Source organism: Caretta caretta, chromosome 11 (assembly GCF_965140235.1).
Source record: "Caretta caretta isolate rCarCar2 chromosome 11, rCarCar1.hap1, whole genome shotgun sequence".
Taxonomy (NCBI): Eukaryota; Metazoa; Chordata; order Testudines; family Cheloniidae; genus Caretta; species Caretta caretta.
In genome coordinates, this window is record NC_134216.1 from 44,640,700 (window position 1) to 44,655,076 (window position 14,377).

General features: G+C 40.8%; 1 protein-coding gene across 2 annotated transcripts in view; it reads right to left on the reverse strand.

Moving 5' to 3' along the window:
• PDE11A (phosphodiesterase 11A) overlaps nt 1–14,377 on the reverse strand; it is a 224,288-nt gene that overhangs the window by 11,233 nt on the left and 198,678 nt on the right. For both annotated transcript variants that reach the window (XM_048868451.2, XM_075117976.1), the window contains exons 18-19: nt 11,498–11,568; nt 7,652–7,735 (exon numbers count right to left, since the gene is read on the reverse strand). In XM_048868451.2, coding sequence (XP_048724408.2) covers nt 7,652–7,735; nt 11,498–11,568 — 155 coding nt within the window. The remainder of the gene's footprint in view (nt 1–7,651; nt 7,736–11,497; nt 11,569–14,377) is intronic.

A 14,377-nucleotide genomic window follows, 5' to 3' on the forward strand; every position in this document is an offset into this window, starting at 1 on the left:
ACCATCCCATACAATAAATTCTAGACAGAAGCACACTTTGGAAGGAGATATCCAAATCCTGAACTCATTTTTTTCCCCCATCAAAACTTTCACTGAATTCAATGGGCATTGTAGCTGAGTAAAGGTTGAGTCAGGATTTAGCACCATGTCTGTGATCCTTAAGCTTCCCTTCCTGTGAAGGGCACAAAGGCCTGGATCTACAAAGGGACTCGTGAGTTGCAATACTGTGTGTTGCAATGTCTAATTTCTGGGTACCTAGAAAAATCACAGGAACAACAGTGCAATCCACAAAGCCTGAGTTAGGTGTCGAGGCTCCCTGTACAATGTGTGGGGACAGATCGGCAGCTCAGAATGTGATCCATAAAAGCCAACGTGCTAGGCAAGGAGCCACCTAAACGAGCCCATGAGTGACGCTGATAAGGGTGAGTGTGTGTGCGCCATAAGCCCCGCTCTTCTCATATATAGGTGCTGAGTGTGGGCTGCAGGGAGGTGCTTATCTCTGCTAGCAGTCCACAGCTAGGAACCCCTCTCTGGGAGCCAGGTGACTTAGGTGCCTAAGTCATTTCTTGTGAGAAGGTGTTAGGTGCCTGCCTCAATCCACACACAACTGCCAGAGGAGTTAATGGGATGGGCATAGATAACTCCTGCCTGCTAATACTGGGGGACACACAATGTAAAAGGGGAGAGCACATGACAGCCCCACAGTGTTGCCTGTGGGAGGAACTTCCAGCCCCACCTCCTTGGGCCAGGGCAGCCAATCCCGCTGGCTCATAGGGAGCTGGGGCACAGGAGTGGGGAGCATGTGCCTCTGGGCCCAGCCCAGCCCAGCCCCGGGGAGACTCACAGCACCAGTGTCTCCTTCGAGCTTGTGGACACTTCAGCAGGGGAGGCATGGGATATGGGCAATGCCTCTACTTCCAGCTGAGCAGAGGCCAGGGAACCTGCTCCTGGTGCCTTCTCCAATGACCCCCGGCCCTGCTCCCAGCCCGGGGACCACCGAGCTCTCCTCACCCCAGCAGAGTTATCTGCGGCGAGGAAGGGCTCTGTCTTTCTCCCGCTTCGTCTTCCCTGACACGATTCTGGCTCGCTCGGCTGCTTTCCCTGGCAGCTGAGCCCAGGCAGGGAGCAGAAGGGATGGGAAGCAGCTGTTTCTCATGTCTGCTATGGGTGGCTGCCTCTGCGGTTTGGTAGCTGCCTGAGAAAGGGCCTAGCTGGGAAGGTGATGGTGGCCCGTCCCCTCTGCTCCCCACCTGGGCCCAGCTGCTGTGGACAGGATCTGAGGAAGCTGGACAGGTGCTGGGGAGCGGGGGCCCTCTGCCTTGCTCAGCCCCTGTTCCCAGCAGCCAGGCCTTGGTGGGGATTGGAGGGGCCAGGCTGCTGCCACCTCCCCAGCCAGCAGGCTCTCTGACCCCACATGTCCCCCCAGTGCAGCATATATGGGGGTGTGCAAGTACCTATGCCAACATTATAACTTTATCCAGTGGTTAGAGCACTCTCCTGAGAGGTGGGAGACCCCTGTTCAAATCCTTTGTTCCACTCAGGCAGAAGGGGTGAAACAAACCCAGGGCTCCTTCAGCACAGGTGAGTGTTCTGACCACTGGGCTAAAAGTTGTAAGTGCTGCTGCTTCAATGGGACCCAATGCAGCAGCCACTTAGCATACCTAAAACTGGGATTTAAGTGTCTAAGTACCTTTTGTGAATATGAGCCAAACTCTCTTTATTTTGTCTTGCTCTAATGGAATAGCGAAAGGTCACTCTGCACCCCCTTATATTTATAATAGTGACTTAAACTTTTGGTCCAAGTAATTTAACAAAGTGATTGCCTATGATGGGATGCCTAACCCCACACAGGTGATGAAAAGGTGAACATGGGATAGGGAGGCCAATGCTGCTTGCATCTGGAGGCTGTGGTTGGCCTAATTAATGATGAAACCCAGCTGGGGAGGGGCTGGATAGACAGAGGTAGGTTAGACCAGAAGGGGGCTACAGGGAGAACCTCTGTAGTCACTTTAATAGGGAGTAAAGAGACCTGTAGGGAAAAGGAAAGCTTTTGCGAGATAAGTGGCAAGGCTGGGTAGGAAGAAGTCCGGTAGAGTGAACCTTGACTGCCTGTCTTAGGGTCTCTGGACTGGAATCCCATGTAGAGGGTGGGTCTGTGTTCCCTTACCAGCCACCGTGGAAGATGGCATAAATCTCCTAACAAAAAGGGATACAGACTTGTGAGAGCCCTGAGTAAAAGGATGACTGGGCCACTAGGCTCAGATGGAGAGATTGGACACTTGTTTCTATTATCCTAAAAGGAGAGAGATTTTTTTAAAGTGACTTGACTGGAGAGCCACATCAAAAGAAGCCACAGACCAGATGGTGCAACACAGGACAGACCTGCTATGCTGGACCCAGCTGTGAGGGGGTGCTGTAGCGGTGAGTCCTCCCCTCTACAGTGCTGTGATCTTTTGAGATTTCTGTCTGTTCTCCCTGTGGGTCATCGGAGCATTACTACTGCTAGAAGCCTTTGCCTTTGATCCACTTTTGATATGAATTGAATAAGTTAGAGGATTGTAGCAGTGACATAATTTTATAAATATCACTCCATAGACAATGTAATTACAGGGTCAGATATGATCTGCTGTTTAATGAGGATTAGCAATATAGGGATATCAAAGTATATGGAGGAAGTAAACTGATTTCTTCCTTGGTGTGTGAAGAATACTGTATGATAAAGAAGCAGGGACTCCTATTGTCCCTCAACATGAAGTCTAAAACACTGAAAATGTTTGGTGATGGAACAGGCAGATTTCCCCCGCCACCCCAACACACACAAACTTTTTCCATGGAGCTGTAGAAATTAATTTCTTTTGAGCATTAAACTTTGCAGCTTCTGGCACCCAAAAGAGTCTTGACTAAAACTGAAATAAGCAGCCATCCATGGTGCCGAAGGAGAAACACGCAGATGTGGACTTCATCTTCCACAAAGACATCTCCCTTAAATGTAAAATAGCTACTGTCACTTTGTCACCGACTACCTGACTAAGTATTTATACACACAGAAGCAGAGTTTGACCTTAGGCCTTGCTATTCATGATGTTACTGTCTCAGTCCAACAGTGCAATCAAAAGCAGGAGTATTTCTGTTAGCATCTTTTGTTTGAAGCCAAATCTTTAATGTTTGTGAAGATATCTGATCAGATTTATATTTTTCTACATCTGAGCCTCATATAGAGGACTGTAATCTAGTCTTAGTTAGGGAAATCAAACCTTTGAGACCAACCCTGCCCTAGGTGCATGCACAATGCAACTGCCATCTAGAAGAGGATCCTTGTGCTGTTGAAACATGAACACCACTTGCATGGAGGCTTTGAGTGCCTCAAGATCTGTGAAATGCAAATTAATCTGTCTTAAATGCTTCACAAAAGCTGAATAATTCTTGTAACAGGGAAAACTGTGTACATGTGTGTCCAATATCTACTGGAACTGTAAAACTGCACCCCAAGTGCATCTAACAGTTAGCATACCCAGTGACTTTATGTTCAGTGTGATGCCCCAGATTTTTCTGCTTTAGACAGATCTGTTTCTCTCCTCTTCTGAAGAGTATGTCCTAGCCAGAACAGTGGAGGTAATACTACTTTATTTATACTCGATACTGAGCCTGTATCAGGAAGCTTTTTCCTTGTAGAATATTTCAAGCCAAGTTTTTGGAATTACTAAATTAAGCTAAAAGAAAAGGAGTACTTGTGGCACCTTAGAGACTAACGAATTAAGCTACTAAGTTTGATCACCTATTTTTCTATTTGAGTGCTTCCCATGATAATTCTTAATGAAGAACAAACATTGGGCATTAAAGCATAATAAACGTCTGATCACTACAAGCATTGGAATTGGAAAGTTTCAAATCTTGTGTATGTTTTAGAACTTAAAACAACACTGGCTAACAATTAAACCAAATAACCAAAAATTTTTTAAAATGCCCATATAACCAACTTTGAAATATTTTGATTTTTTTTATGCTTTCTAAAGGCAAATTTGAACTTGTTAGTTTTTCTTTGTATTATTAAACTAGGCGCCTGGTAGGATATAACACTAAGGTCTTAGTTTTAAAAAATGTACATGTACAACTGCATGTGCAAAAATGTTAGTGTGGTTGTGTGCCTTATTGGCATAAACAACTTTGATGTTTGCATATTCAGTTATGTATCTCAGTGCCAATATGGGTACACATACACCTCACTTGATCCACAATCACAAATTAAGAATGCAAAATTGCACACTATTTCTGAAAGTCCTAAAAAACAGTCCCTGTCCCCAATAAAAACAGCCATCAGTCTTTTCCACTGAATGGAGATATTTAACTAATGACAGGTCCAAACAGCCTGAGTAATTAATATAATACTCTTAAGCATCTAAATTGAGAACACCTATATGGTAGACTTCTAGTTTCTCATTTAAAGTTTTGGAAAATGATATACCAAAACACTTCGGATTTATGTTCTGTCATTATGTAACCACACATGTTATAAATTCTTATCAAACAACAGATATTTGATTGAAATCGAGCTCACTGCAGGAGAAATTGATTCATATGGGTTAAGGCCTTGCTAAATGAAGTTCAAGGTATTATTTCAATTTTAGCTTCCTCACCCACTGGCTCCAGTAATTTCCCTTCCCCGGAAACAACCAATGTATTTAGGGCAAAAAAGTAATTAATCTCTATGGAATCTATTCTGAGAGGTCATAGCTAACTGCAGTTTTACACACTTTTGCAGTAGCTCATTTAGGTGGATTACTCCTCGTCTTTGATCTCTTGGATCATGGGAAAGTCAAAGGCAGCGAACCACACCCTCACAAGAAAAACACTTATAGGTGACTGAAACTGGCCTCTGCAGTGCAACAGTATAGGTGGCATTACTGGGCAGGTTGGGAACATGAGGGAACAGAGCTGAAAATGCACTGCACTCCAGCAACCCTTGACTAGTGAATTGATCCATTAGGGATGGCCCTAGCCACCATAATAGTTTAGAGCAGCCTAAGGATCAAGGGGGAGGGCTACATTAGCAGGAGCTAGACCTGGTGAGTGGGCTTGTCTGTTTACATTTTTAATAATTGATACGAAAACACTTCAGATTTAGACTTTGAAAGTGTCTGTTTCTGCTTTTTCTTTCTCATCTTGGTTTCCTTTAACTGAAGCTTTGGAGGAACGTACAGTAGCATTATTATATTTATCTGAAGTTTATCAGCATGACTTGCAGGACTTTTACTGCAGGTCTTACTAAAGGCAAACTCCCCTCTGACTTCAGTGGGGAAATGGCTACATGCACATATCCTTGATTACTGTTTGGATTAATGTACAAAAATGGCAATACTAGATATAAAATTCTACACTTATTCAAACCATTAACTTCTAAACTATATGCCAGTGCATTATATAAGCATTGCTCAGGTTTTGCTAATTCTTATTGTCCACCAATACTCCATCTCTTCATGCTTCATTCACAAGTCTATCTATAAATGGGGCCATTGTATCCCATGATACGTACAATTTGTTACAAAGGTTAAAATTAAAAGAGAAATTTATACGGAAGAGGTAAAACCCCTGAACTTGAAATATTTGTAGTGCATATAGTGCCAGCCCTAAAAAAGGTTTCTTACTTCTGTAAACAGAGAATTTACAGTGCCTCTGCGCATCATTGATGCAATGAGTATATTGAGGTTTGATTAAGTTGGATATGGAAATTAAAACTTGGCTTTATATTCAAGAGGGTAGCTCACACAGTGTGATCCTGTGACATCCAGTTTTCTGTTTACCCCTAAGGCTGGTGCTGCAATGACTTCAAGGTTTGATGGTGTCTCTTTTTTTTAAGTTGTTGAGGAGCAGGCTAATAGCTGCACAGCATGATGCAAAGACAGCAGAAAACAGGGGAATCAGATGTGAATATATTCCCCACAGATCTCCTGCTAGGATGGAGCTAACTAACCAGTGCTTTAGTGTTCAGATCTAGTCTACTCACACAGAGGCTGCTTTGATTCTCTGCCCACCCTGCCTTATTGTACTCTTTCTGATTAAAGACACTGTCACAAATAAATCATGACTTCTGGCATAAGAACTTGGATTCCTAATGAGGTTGTCATGTTTGGGAAAATAAGACTAACAAAAAATAAGTTTTCTTTCCATGTCTGTTTTCCCCCCTTACTTATCTTTATATAAAGGTTGGATTACTAATTGTAAAGACTGTTTTGTTAATGCCCATTTTTCACTTATTTGGAAGCTGCCTGCTCATGTGCCTCCACTTTTCCCCTCCACTTTAGCAGCTACTAGTGACATGTGGCCCATAATAAAAAGACAAATTCCTAAAACAGTATTTTTCTTATGTATAAGAGCTAAATCGCACAATTACATGTCCAAGCAATGGAGTTTGTGTAAACAGACTGGAAAAGCTATTAAACGCCCATCCTTCATTCTGTGTACACTCAAGTGCCTGTTGAAGTCACAGGGAATTCTGGGAGCACAATGTTGTGCAGGAGGAGATCACAACTCTCACACAGATTTCAAAGTGAATAGTTGGCATTCTGGTAACATACAGTACGTCCTCTTTAATGCCTCATTGGATATTAATTTTTGAATGTATCTGTTCCCCATATTTTGTGCACTGATGGCCAAATCCAGAAAACTATTCAGGCAAAATCCCCTCTGACTTCCATGGGAGGCTAGCCTGAGACCAAGTGAAGGGTTTGGTGCTGAGTTTGGCTGACAAGGAGGTGTCAAAGGTGTTGACTCAGTGACTTGTGGTTGAGATTGTAAAGCATTACTGTCCATCTTTAGCCATTGTTGCATAGCTGTGCCTTGTCTTAAAAACAGAACTAAAATAGTGAACTGCATGTTCCATGCAGGCCAAATTCTGGATCGGTTCTAGCCCATTTACTGTTTATGAAGTGTCGTGTATAGGCAAGGCTTGCTTGTACCTCTGCGTGCAAGTAGAGATAACGTACTGGCTTTAAATGTCTGGATTAAACTGGAAGATTCTGCTCCTGTGCAGCCCCTAACATAGACATTTTATAAGCACCTGATTTGTACCAGGAACTCAAGTAATCTCTGGGTGCCTGACCGTAGGAGCACATTGTGGGTCAGACAACATACTTGCTGAAATAAGGACCGCATCTCCAGTGACATCAGAGGCCTGGCCTGGAATGCCCCTCCAAAGCTTCTGTCACACACTCTGAGCTTGGAGAACAGCCAGAACTAGAGCCGTGTGCTTTCCCTTGAGCCACAGCTGTTCAGGTCTGGGCCTATATGCAATGCCGAGCCAGAATTATCCACTGAATAAACCATTTTGCACAGTATAGCCCTGTTACAATGTTGATGTTCTCATATATGTCAGGCAGAACGATGAAGAAGATCCTTGCCCTTGAAGCTTTTGAATTTAAAGAGAAATTATATTTACAACAATCATCTAATCTTTTCTTCAGTAAATTTTAAAGTTTTCTGTTTTCAGTTGAGAATTTTGAGTAAAGTTGAAGGAAGCAAGTTAAAGGCGTTTCATGAATAAGTGCAGTGATTTAAAGATTCAGACCGCTTCTAAGGCTGTTATATAATCTACCTCTCCCTCTCGGAGATGCAGGACCAGTGTTCTGACTCTACAATTGCAGAAGTAAAAAAGTACCTGATATAGAGGCATGCAGATGCTATCAATCCATTCCAACTGCAACCTGGGTAGTTCATCTTTCCTGTTCCGATCAAAAATAGCCTGAATGGAGACAGGGGGAAAAGTGTTTTTCTTTATTACGCTAGCATATTTTACAGGTGCTTTATCCAGCACTTTGGATCTATGGTCAAACTGTTACAAACTGAACAATTCATTACAAAAATCAGTGTTTACAGTCTTCCTAGCCCTTTGTCTAGGATGAAAAATCAACTGTTTTTATTTTCAGCTCTGTTTATGAAATTTGTAAGTTGAATGTGACTGTTTATCTAATAGTATCCTAGTGGAAACTGAAGATGGGATCCCAAGAGCTCACTTAAAGAAGAGAGAGAGTAGAATTTTTTGTGGGATTTTGAAAATTTTAACCTGGACTCTTAAGTAATGTAGGTATTTCTGAAAATCCCATTCTTTTTTCCATGTAGTCTGTTTTGTAAGCTTACTGCAAGAAAATTACCTTGTTTGGACAGTCACAGGATACCACTTTGTCTTCCTGATCAATCAACTTCTCTAGATTCACTAGCAGTATCCACATGTTTATTTCTTTTAGGTGACCTGTGTTATGGCTGAATCGTTAAACATTTCGGTTACTGCTACTGTATCTTTTTAGGAACTCTCATTATTCAAATTGTAACACTCTGATTTTGGCCCTTATCCCTCAGACTTTACACTTTGTATACTCCATAATTAGTTCCAAGGAGGACTGATTTAAATCAAACCTGATTAAAACACAAATTTTTAATCATGATTTAAATCAGCAAGGAGGTAACCTTGATTTAAATCATTGATTTTAATTGTCCTGCATTTGTACTTTTTGGCTCTTTTCCTAAAGAGAGGTTGGTTGATATTAGTTGATAATTAAAGCTCATTGATTTACAGCTAAATATAGCCTTCACACTAAATTTGGTGCATCTTTTTGCTCATGAGGAAGATACAGTATATATACTTATTAAAGCAATTATATAGCTTAATTTAAACTTATTCATTGCTTAATTTCTACATTTTTATTATATTAGAAAATGGTGAATGATGCATTTCTCATTTACCAGATTAAAATTTTACTTGTGATTTGTGTCAAGCTCTACTTGGATGGAAATTCAAATGCAATTAAAAATCCACAAAACCAGCAGTTTGTTTTTTAATTGAACAAACCTACCTTAAGTGCTGGATACACAAGAAAAGAAAAAAATGATCAAAACATGTTTTGCATTTAAAACTGTTTCCTTAAACAAAGGATGTATTGTGTGTAGTTAATGAATTGATGTGATTATTTCTGGTCATCATATGGTTTAAGACTTTAGAACTCCTCTATCCTCACACCTAGTTTTTTATTAATCAATTGGAAGAGTAAAACAAGCTTCCCTCCCCCGCCCCCTTCAACTCCCAGTTGATTTCTTAACTTTGAATGAACTAGTTATGGGACTGAATTTGTTGAACAAACTGAACTGAAGAAAGTATCTGCTCTCTCTGCACTCGCAGAAGAGGCTACTGCTATCAAAAGTTGGTTTAGCAATTCAACAAACTTTGGTTTTAGGTCCCTAGCCAGTGATTTCCACCAGACGAATGGTTTGATTTTTAAAGAAAGTTGGCAGCATGTATGTACTACTTAATATTGTTTGTATGTAATTTAAATGACTTTAATAGATGTTTGCAGAGTTGTAGCCATGTTGGTCCCAAGATATCAAAGACATACCGTGGGTGAGGTAATAGATTTTATTAGACAAACTTCTATTGGTGAGAAGCTACACAGAGCTCTTCAGGTCTAGGAAAGGCACTAAGAGTGTCAAAGCTAAATACAAGATTGAACAGATAGTTTAGCATACGTCGTTAGATATTACCTCCCCCACCTGGTTTTTTTAATAGATGCAGTAAGTTTGGCCTTTAATATAGACTGTTTTAAATAGGTTTATTTTTAAAAATAAGCCTGTACTTTTATTTAACATCAGGGTTTTATTTAACTACATTATTTTTTTTTCATTTTCATTCTGTTTTTAATCAACTCTGATTAGTTCACATCGGCTCAACCCATCCCCAGCCCAAGTAACTTGTCTTGACACTGAGAATGCCATGGGGGAAAGAGGAGGGGTAGAATTTTTCTTCCAGGCCTTAGAGCAGGAGTGGACCCATATTGTAGGCACTACCCCATCTTACTGGCTGGAGTAGGCACCACAGCCTCAGTGCCTTCCCTGTGTTGGGAAGAAAGCCCCGAGGACATGCACAATAGCATATCCCCCTTCCCCTCTTTCTAAAGCTGCTGCATACAGCTTTTCCAGAGCCCTCAGGAGCTCTGCTAAGGTATATATACGTGCACATGGTCCCAGCACCCTGTTCATACACCCCGCCCTGCTACTTCAGCGAGGTGGGTTCTACTATATTAAGTAGTCTCCATGTCCATTTTATGACCAAAATGCACATTTCCTGATATGGCCTGGATTCATTTTTAATATTGTTGATGCTAGGGTATTTGCATGAAATGCTCCAAGGCATTAGAATTCCCTGCTATTTGAAGATAGTAAAATGTGTTTTAAAAGTAAAATTTATTTTCTGTTACAGTGGGACTTCATTAGTGTGAGGAGCACGCTTTCACTTCTGGATGCATTCTGTGAAATGCACTAAATACGTATGATATGGAATGGTACTTTGTTATTTCAGGCTAGATTTGGTCCAAGGCACTAGCATTGTTATTGCTATGGCTGATTAACTGATAATCTACTGTACCAGAGCTACCTTTGTACTTATGTACTTGGGAAGGTGTACACAGAGAACTACTACAGGAGAGAAATTCATTATCTTCTCAGGATCCTCTAGCTTAATGTACAAAGATGTAAACCATGCTGAATCAGCTCACAGTGATCAAAAGTCACTGAGTCAGATCCTCAACTGGTGTAAATTGCTGCAACTCTATTGACCTCAGTAGAGCTATGCTGATTTATACAAGCTGAGGATCTAGCCCAGTGAGTACTTACCACATAGCAGCATCAAAGTGACAACTCGTATGAGTAGGTTGGACCATTTTCTTGAAGTATCAGCTGTATGCAGAATTATATGCAGATTAAGATGTCCAATCTCTGTTTTTATATTCTTGAATGGCTTCAACTTGAACTCCTTAGAGCTTAGAACTCCCTTCTGTCTGTCTCTTTCTCTGCCTCCCCCCCCGGCATGAGTCTGCTTTCGAGATACTTAAGTGGGAAGGTCCTCTCTTTGCATCTCCCACTGCAAATATTTAATAGGGTGGGTTTTTTGGTCACTCTTCCTCTTTGCAGTTTCCTTTGGCACTTTATACCTTTTCATGTGTCTTATCTAGATTTGTATATGATGTAGAGACCATCCCAAATAACCCTACAATGATGGTGGTAATGTTACTTGTAGGCATACAGAAACGATTCCTCAAAGGGTACAGGGATACATCACACAATACTGATGTCAGAAATGTCACACTGTAACACAAATGAAGTAATTATGCTTTCTAGTAATGTGACTTCTGGTGTGAATATTGCATCTTGAATATTGTACTCAGTGCTGTTGTAAAATGAGTTGACCATCTAAACCTTGGGATATGTACAGCACATAGTGAGTAAGGGCTTGATTCAAAGCCTATTGAAGTAACTGGGAGGTATCTTTCCATTAATTTCAATGGACTTTGGATCAGGCCCTCAATATCACTGCCAGATTCCAGTGGTAGTCTGTCCATATCTCTTATGTATTTCTTCTCATGAAACCCACTTGCTTCTCTGAATTAAAGCAGTTACCAGAAAACAATTTTCCTCCTCCGCACACAGGTAGCTAGTTTAAAAGTAATGATAAACTTACTGAAGGAGTGAGTTTGAGTTCAGATCTCTCTCTGTCTCCTTGTTCAAAGAACTCGCTGGTTACCAATTCAGCTGCCTAAAATATAATCACACTAAAGATTAAGGTTCATGTTAGCTATTTGTAAGAATCACAGATTTATTGCTTATAGCCCCTAATTATAAATTCCTTGGTAGTCCCATTCATGTGTTTACAGTAAGGCAATGTTTAACTACGTTGTTGAGGTTAGGTCTCAGGCATGGGACACTGCAGGTATATTCATATCTATATCTCTGTAGTCATGTTCCAAAAACACATTCTGATTTCCTTTTTGATGCCTGTCAATGATCAGTCAAACTGGAACAGCATGTAACTTATGCATCTGAGAATAGAATAGATGGTTATAAATTTTATATGCCCACGTGGAACTATCTTTGTAGAAAGACTTTGTGAAGTGTACATGAGCACTCTGGGTGCTGGCACGACTGCCTCTGAAAACTCTTGAGTGGTTAGAGAAACAAAGCTCATCGGTAAATTCTGGGTTAGCTAAACTTAATGTGAAACCCTAAGACTTTCTTCACCCAGTTTTGTTTTTCTGTACTATACATATCCTATGCCACTCTAATTACTGTAGCATCTAAATATGAACACAGATTAAAATTGTCATTTGATTAAATGTAAGAATGGTGGCATTGACTTTTGGAACGGTATTATACTCTTTTTGCCAGACTCCATGAAGCTGCCTTCATTTCTGACAATGGTATGTGTTACTTGGAAGGATGCAGTATTCAAAACAAGATTATTTTTGAAAACACTGGAAGCCTAAAGAAACCAGTAAAGCCCAGACAGCAAGTGACTTTAGTATAAACAGCAGCTTTAACTAAATGCACTTGCTGTCATGCACAGCCAAAAATATGTAGCTATTGAGATAAAGGTATGTTTCTAAATAACAAAAAGCGTAGAAACTCAGGCTGACCTTCTGTTCTTAACTCCTCCTGTTGCGCTACTTACTTTTTTGTTCTGAGGTACACTGATAAGAAACCATTTCATATGCAATATCAAGGCACAAAAGGGTGAACTAAGGATAGAATTTGCACCTCAGAATAACTCTAAATTTCCTGGTCTAACATTGAAATGCAAGATTGCTTATGCAGTCACTTGTACAGGCTATCAACAATCATCAGATCTTAAATTTGCTACAACTTAAAAATGAGTCACAATTGAAAGCATGTGAACTGAAATTATAAAATGATTTAAAATCTTCAGCTAAGTTAAGAATAATTACCTGCAGAATCTTATTGCACAGTTTGGAATGACTTTTTCTATATGGAGCCCCATCGTGTCAATAAAATCATGGATTTATACACCATGCATAGGCTGTTAAATTATTCCAAACTGCAATTAAGGGCTTTCCAAGTATCTTCTATATGAATAATCAATATGTACTTGTCTCCTTTCCTCCTGCTCTCTTCAATATTCTATCTCTGTCTCCTTTAGTATGTCTTGTCCCTCTCCTAATCTTTTGGAGTGTTTGTCCTTTGCACTTATTCTGTAAATTCCTTCCACTTATGTATTTTTGTCCACCTCTCTCCCTTCTCAGGACGACTCCTCCTCCAGGTGAGGTTTAGGGTCAACAGATTTCCCCATTCTGTGGCCTCATTAGTGTGTGTATTTACTTTTATCTTGAAAAACTCAACCAGATGATGCCTTTAATGCTCCTAGACTGGATTTTTAATACAAAATATATGTTAGGTCACAAGGGAAGGTTCAGCTGCAGCATTTGGAAGTCATAAGAAAAAGTAGTTGGTTTTACATTTCAGTGGATGACCCTGGATTTCAGTATTGATCTCCCATAGCCCAAAACTCATTCAAGAAGCGCTAAGCAGATCCTGATTCTTGATACCATAGGAAATAGAAAAGCTAATTTGAAACTGAGGAATGCCACAAGCTGCAGTCATAGCTGAGGTGGGATTGAAGAGTCTTGGGACCTGAAACTTTTGTCCTGCAGTGGGAGAAACTTCCACTGATTTCCATGAGTTACTTGTAAACTGCATCGGGGAATAGAAGCTCTGGAAGGAGATGGATACCAAAATGCTTTTTAAAATATGAGAGAAACATTAAAATTATTCACCAGATATTCCCATATGTTAAACACAGCATGAGCAGAATTCAAAATACCAAATAGCTGTGCAACTTTGCTGTTAAAAAAAACCCCAAAACTTATTCAATAATTATACTAACACTCTAGACCATGAACGGCATCTGTGCTGATTAAACCCTTATCACACACAGGATGGATGTTTTGCAATTGAGATAATGCATCAATAGTACCTCATCACCTTCCAACCAGAGACCCTCTTTGTCCATCCCCAAGAAAACTGGCTTCTTTCCATTTTGCTTCCTCTCACCTAGCCTCTATCTTCCAGTCCACTGTCTTTTAACTTGTGGAGATCACTAGTCCCATCAAACTCACTCATGCCACTTACCCACTTTACATTGTCAGTGGCCCATCTCCTAGATGCCTTCTGCTGCTGGATATTCCTCCCAAGCTTCATCTCCCAACATGTACTGCCTTCTACCTACATTTTATTCACTGAGGTACGGTTGGGAACTGATAGTAGGGGAGATGCCTCATGCCAGTGATTGAGGCTGGGGGTGGGGGGCAAGGAAAATTTCTGGCAGTGGTGAATGGATGGCTATGGTCAGGGCTCTTGGATGAGGCCAGTCTTTGACCTAGCCAGCCTTCCAGCTACAGGACTTTCTCATCCTATAGTGACTTGTCCCACCAAACCCTAAATGTCAATGAGTGCCCAGGTATTCTATACATTTCTCAGGACCACACTCAGCACTGCAGTTTTTTTTTCTGAGTAAGGAATGCTGAATAGGGCTTTAAAACTGCATCTT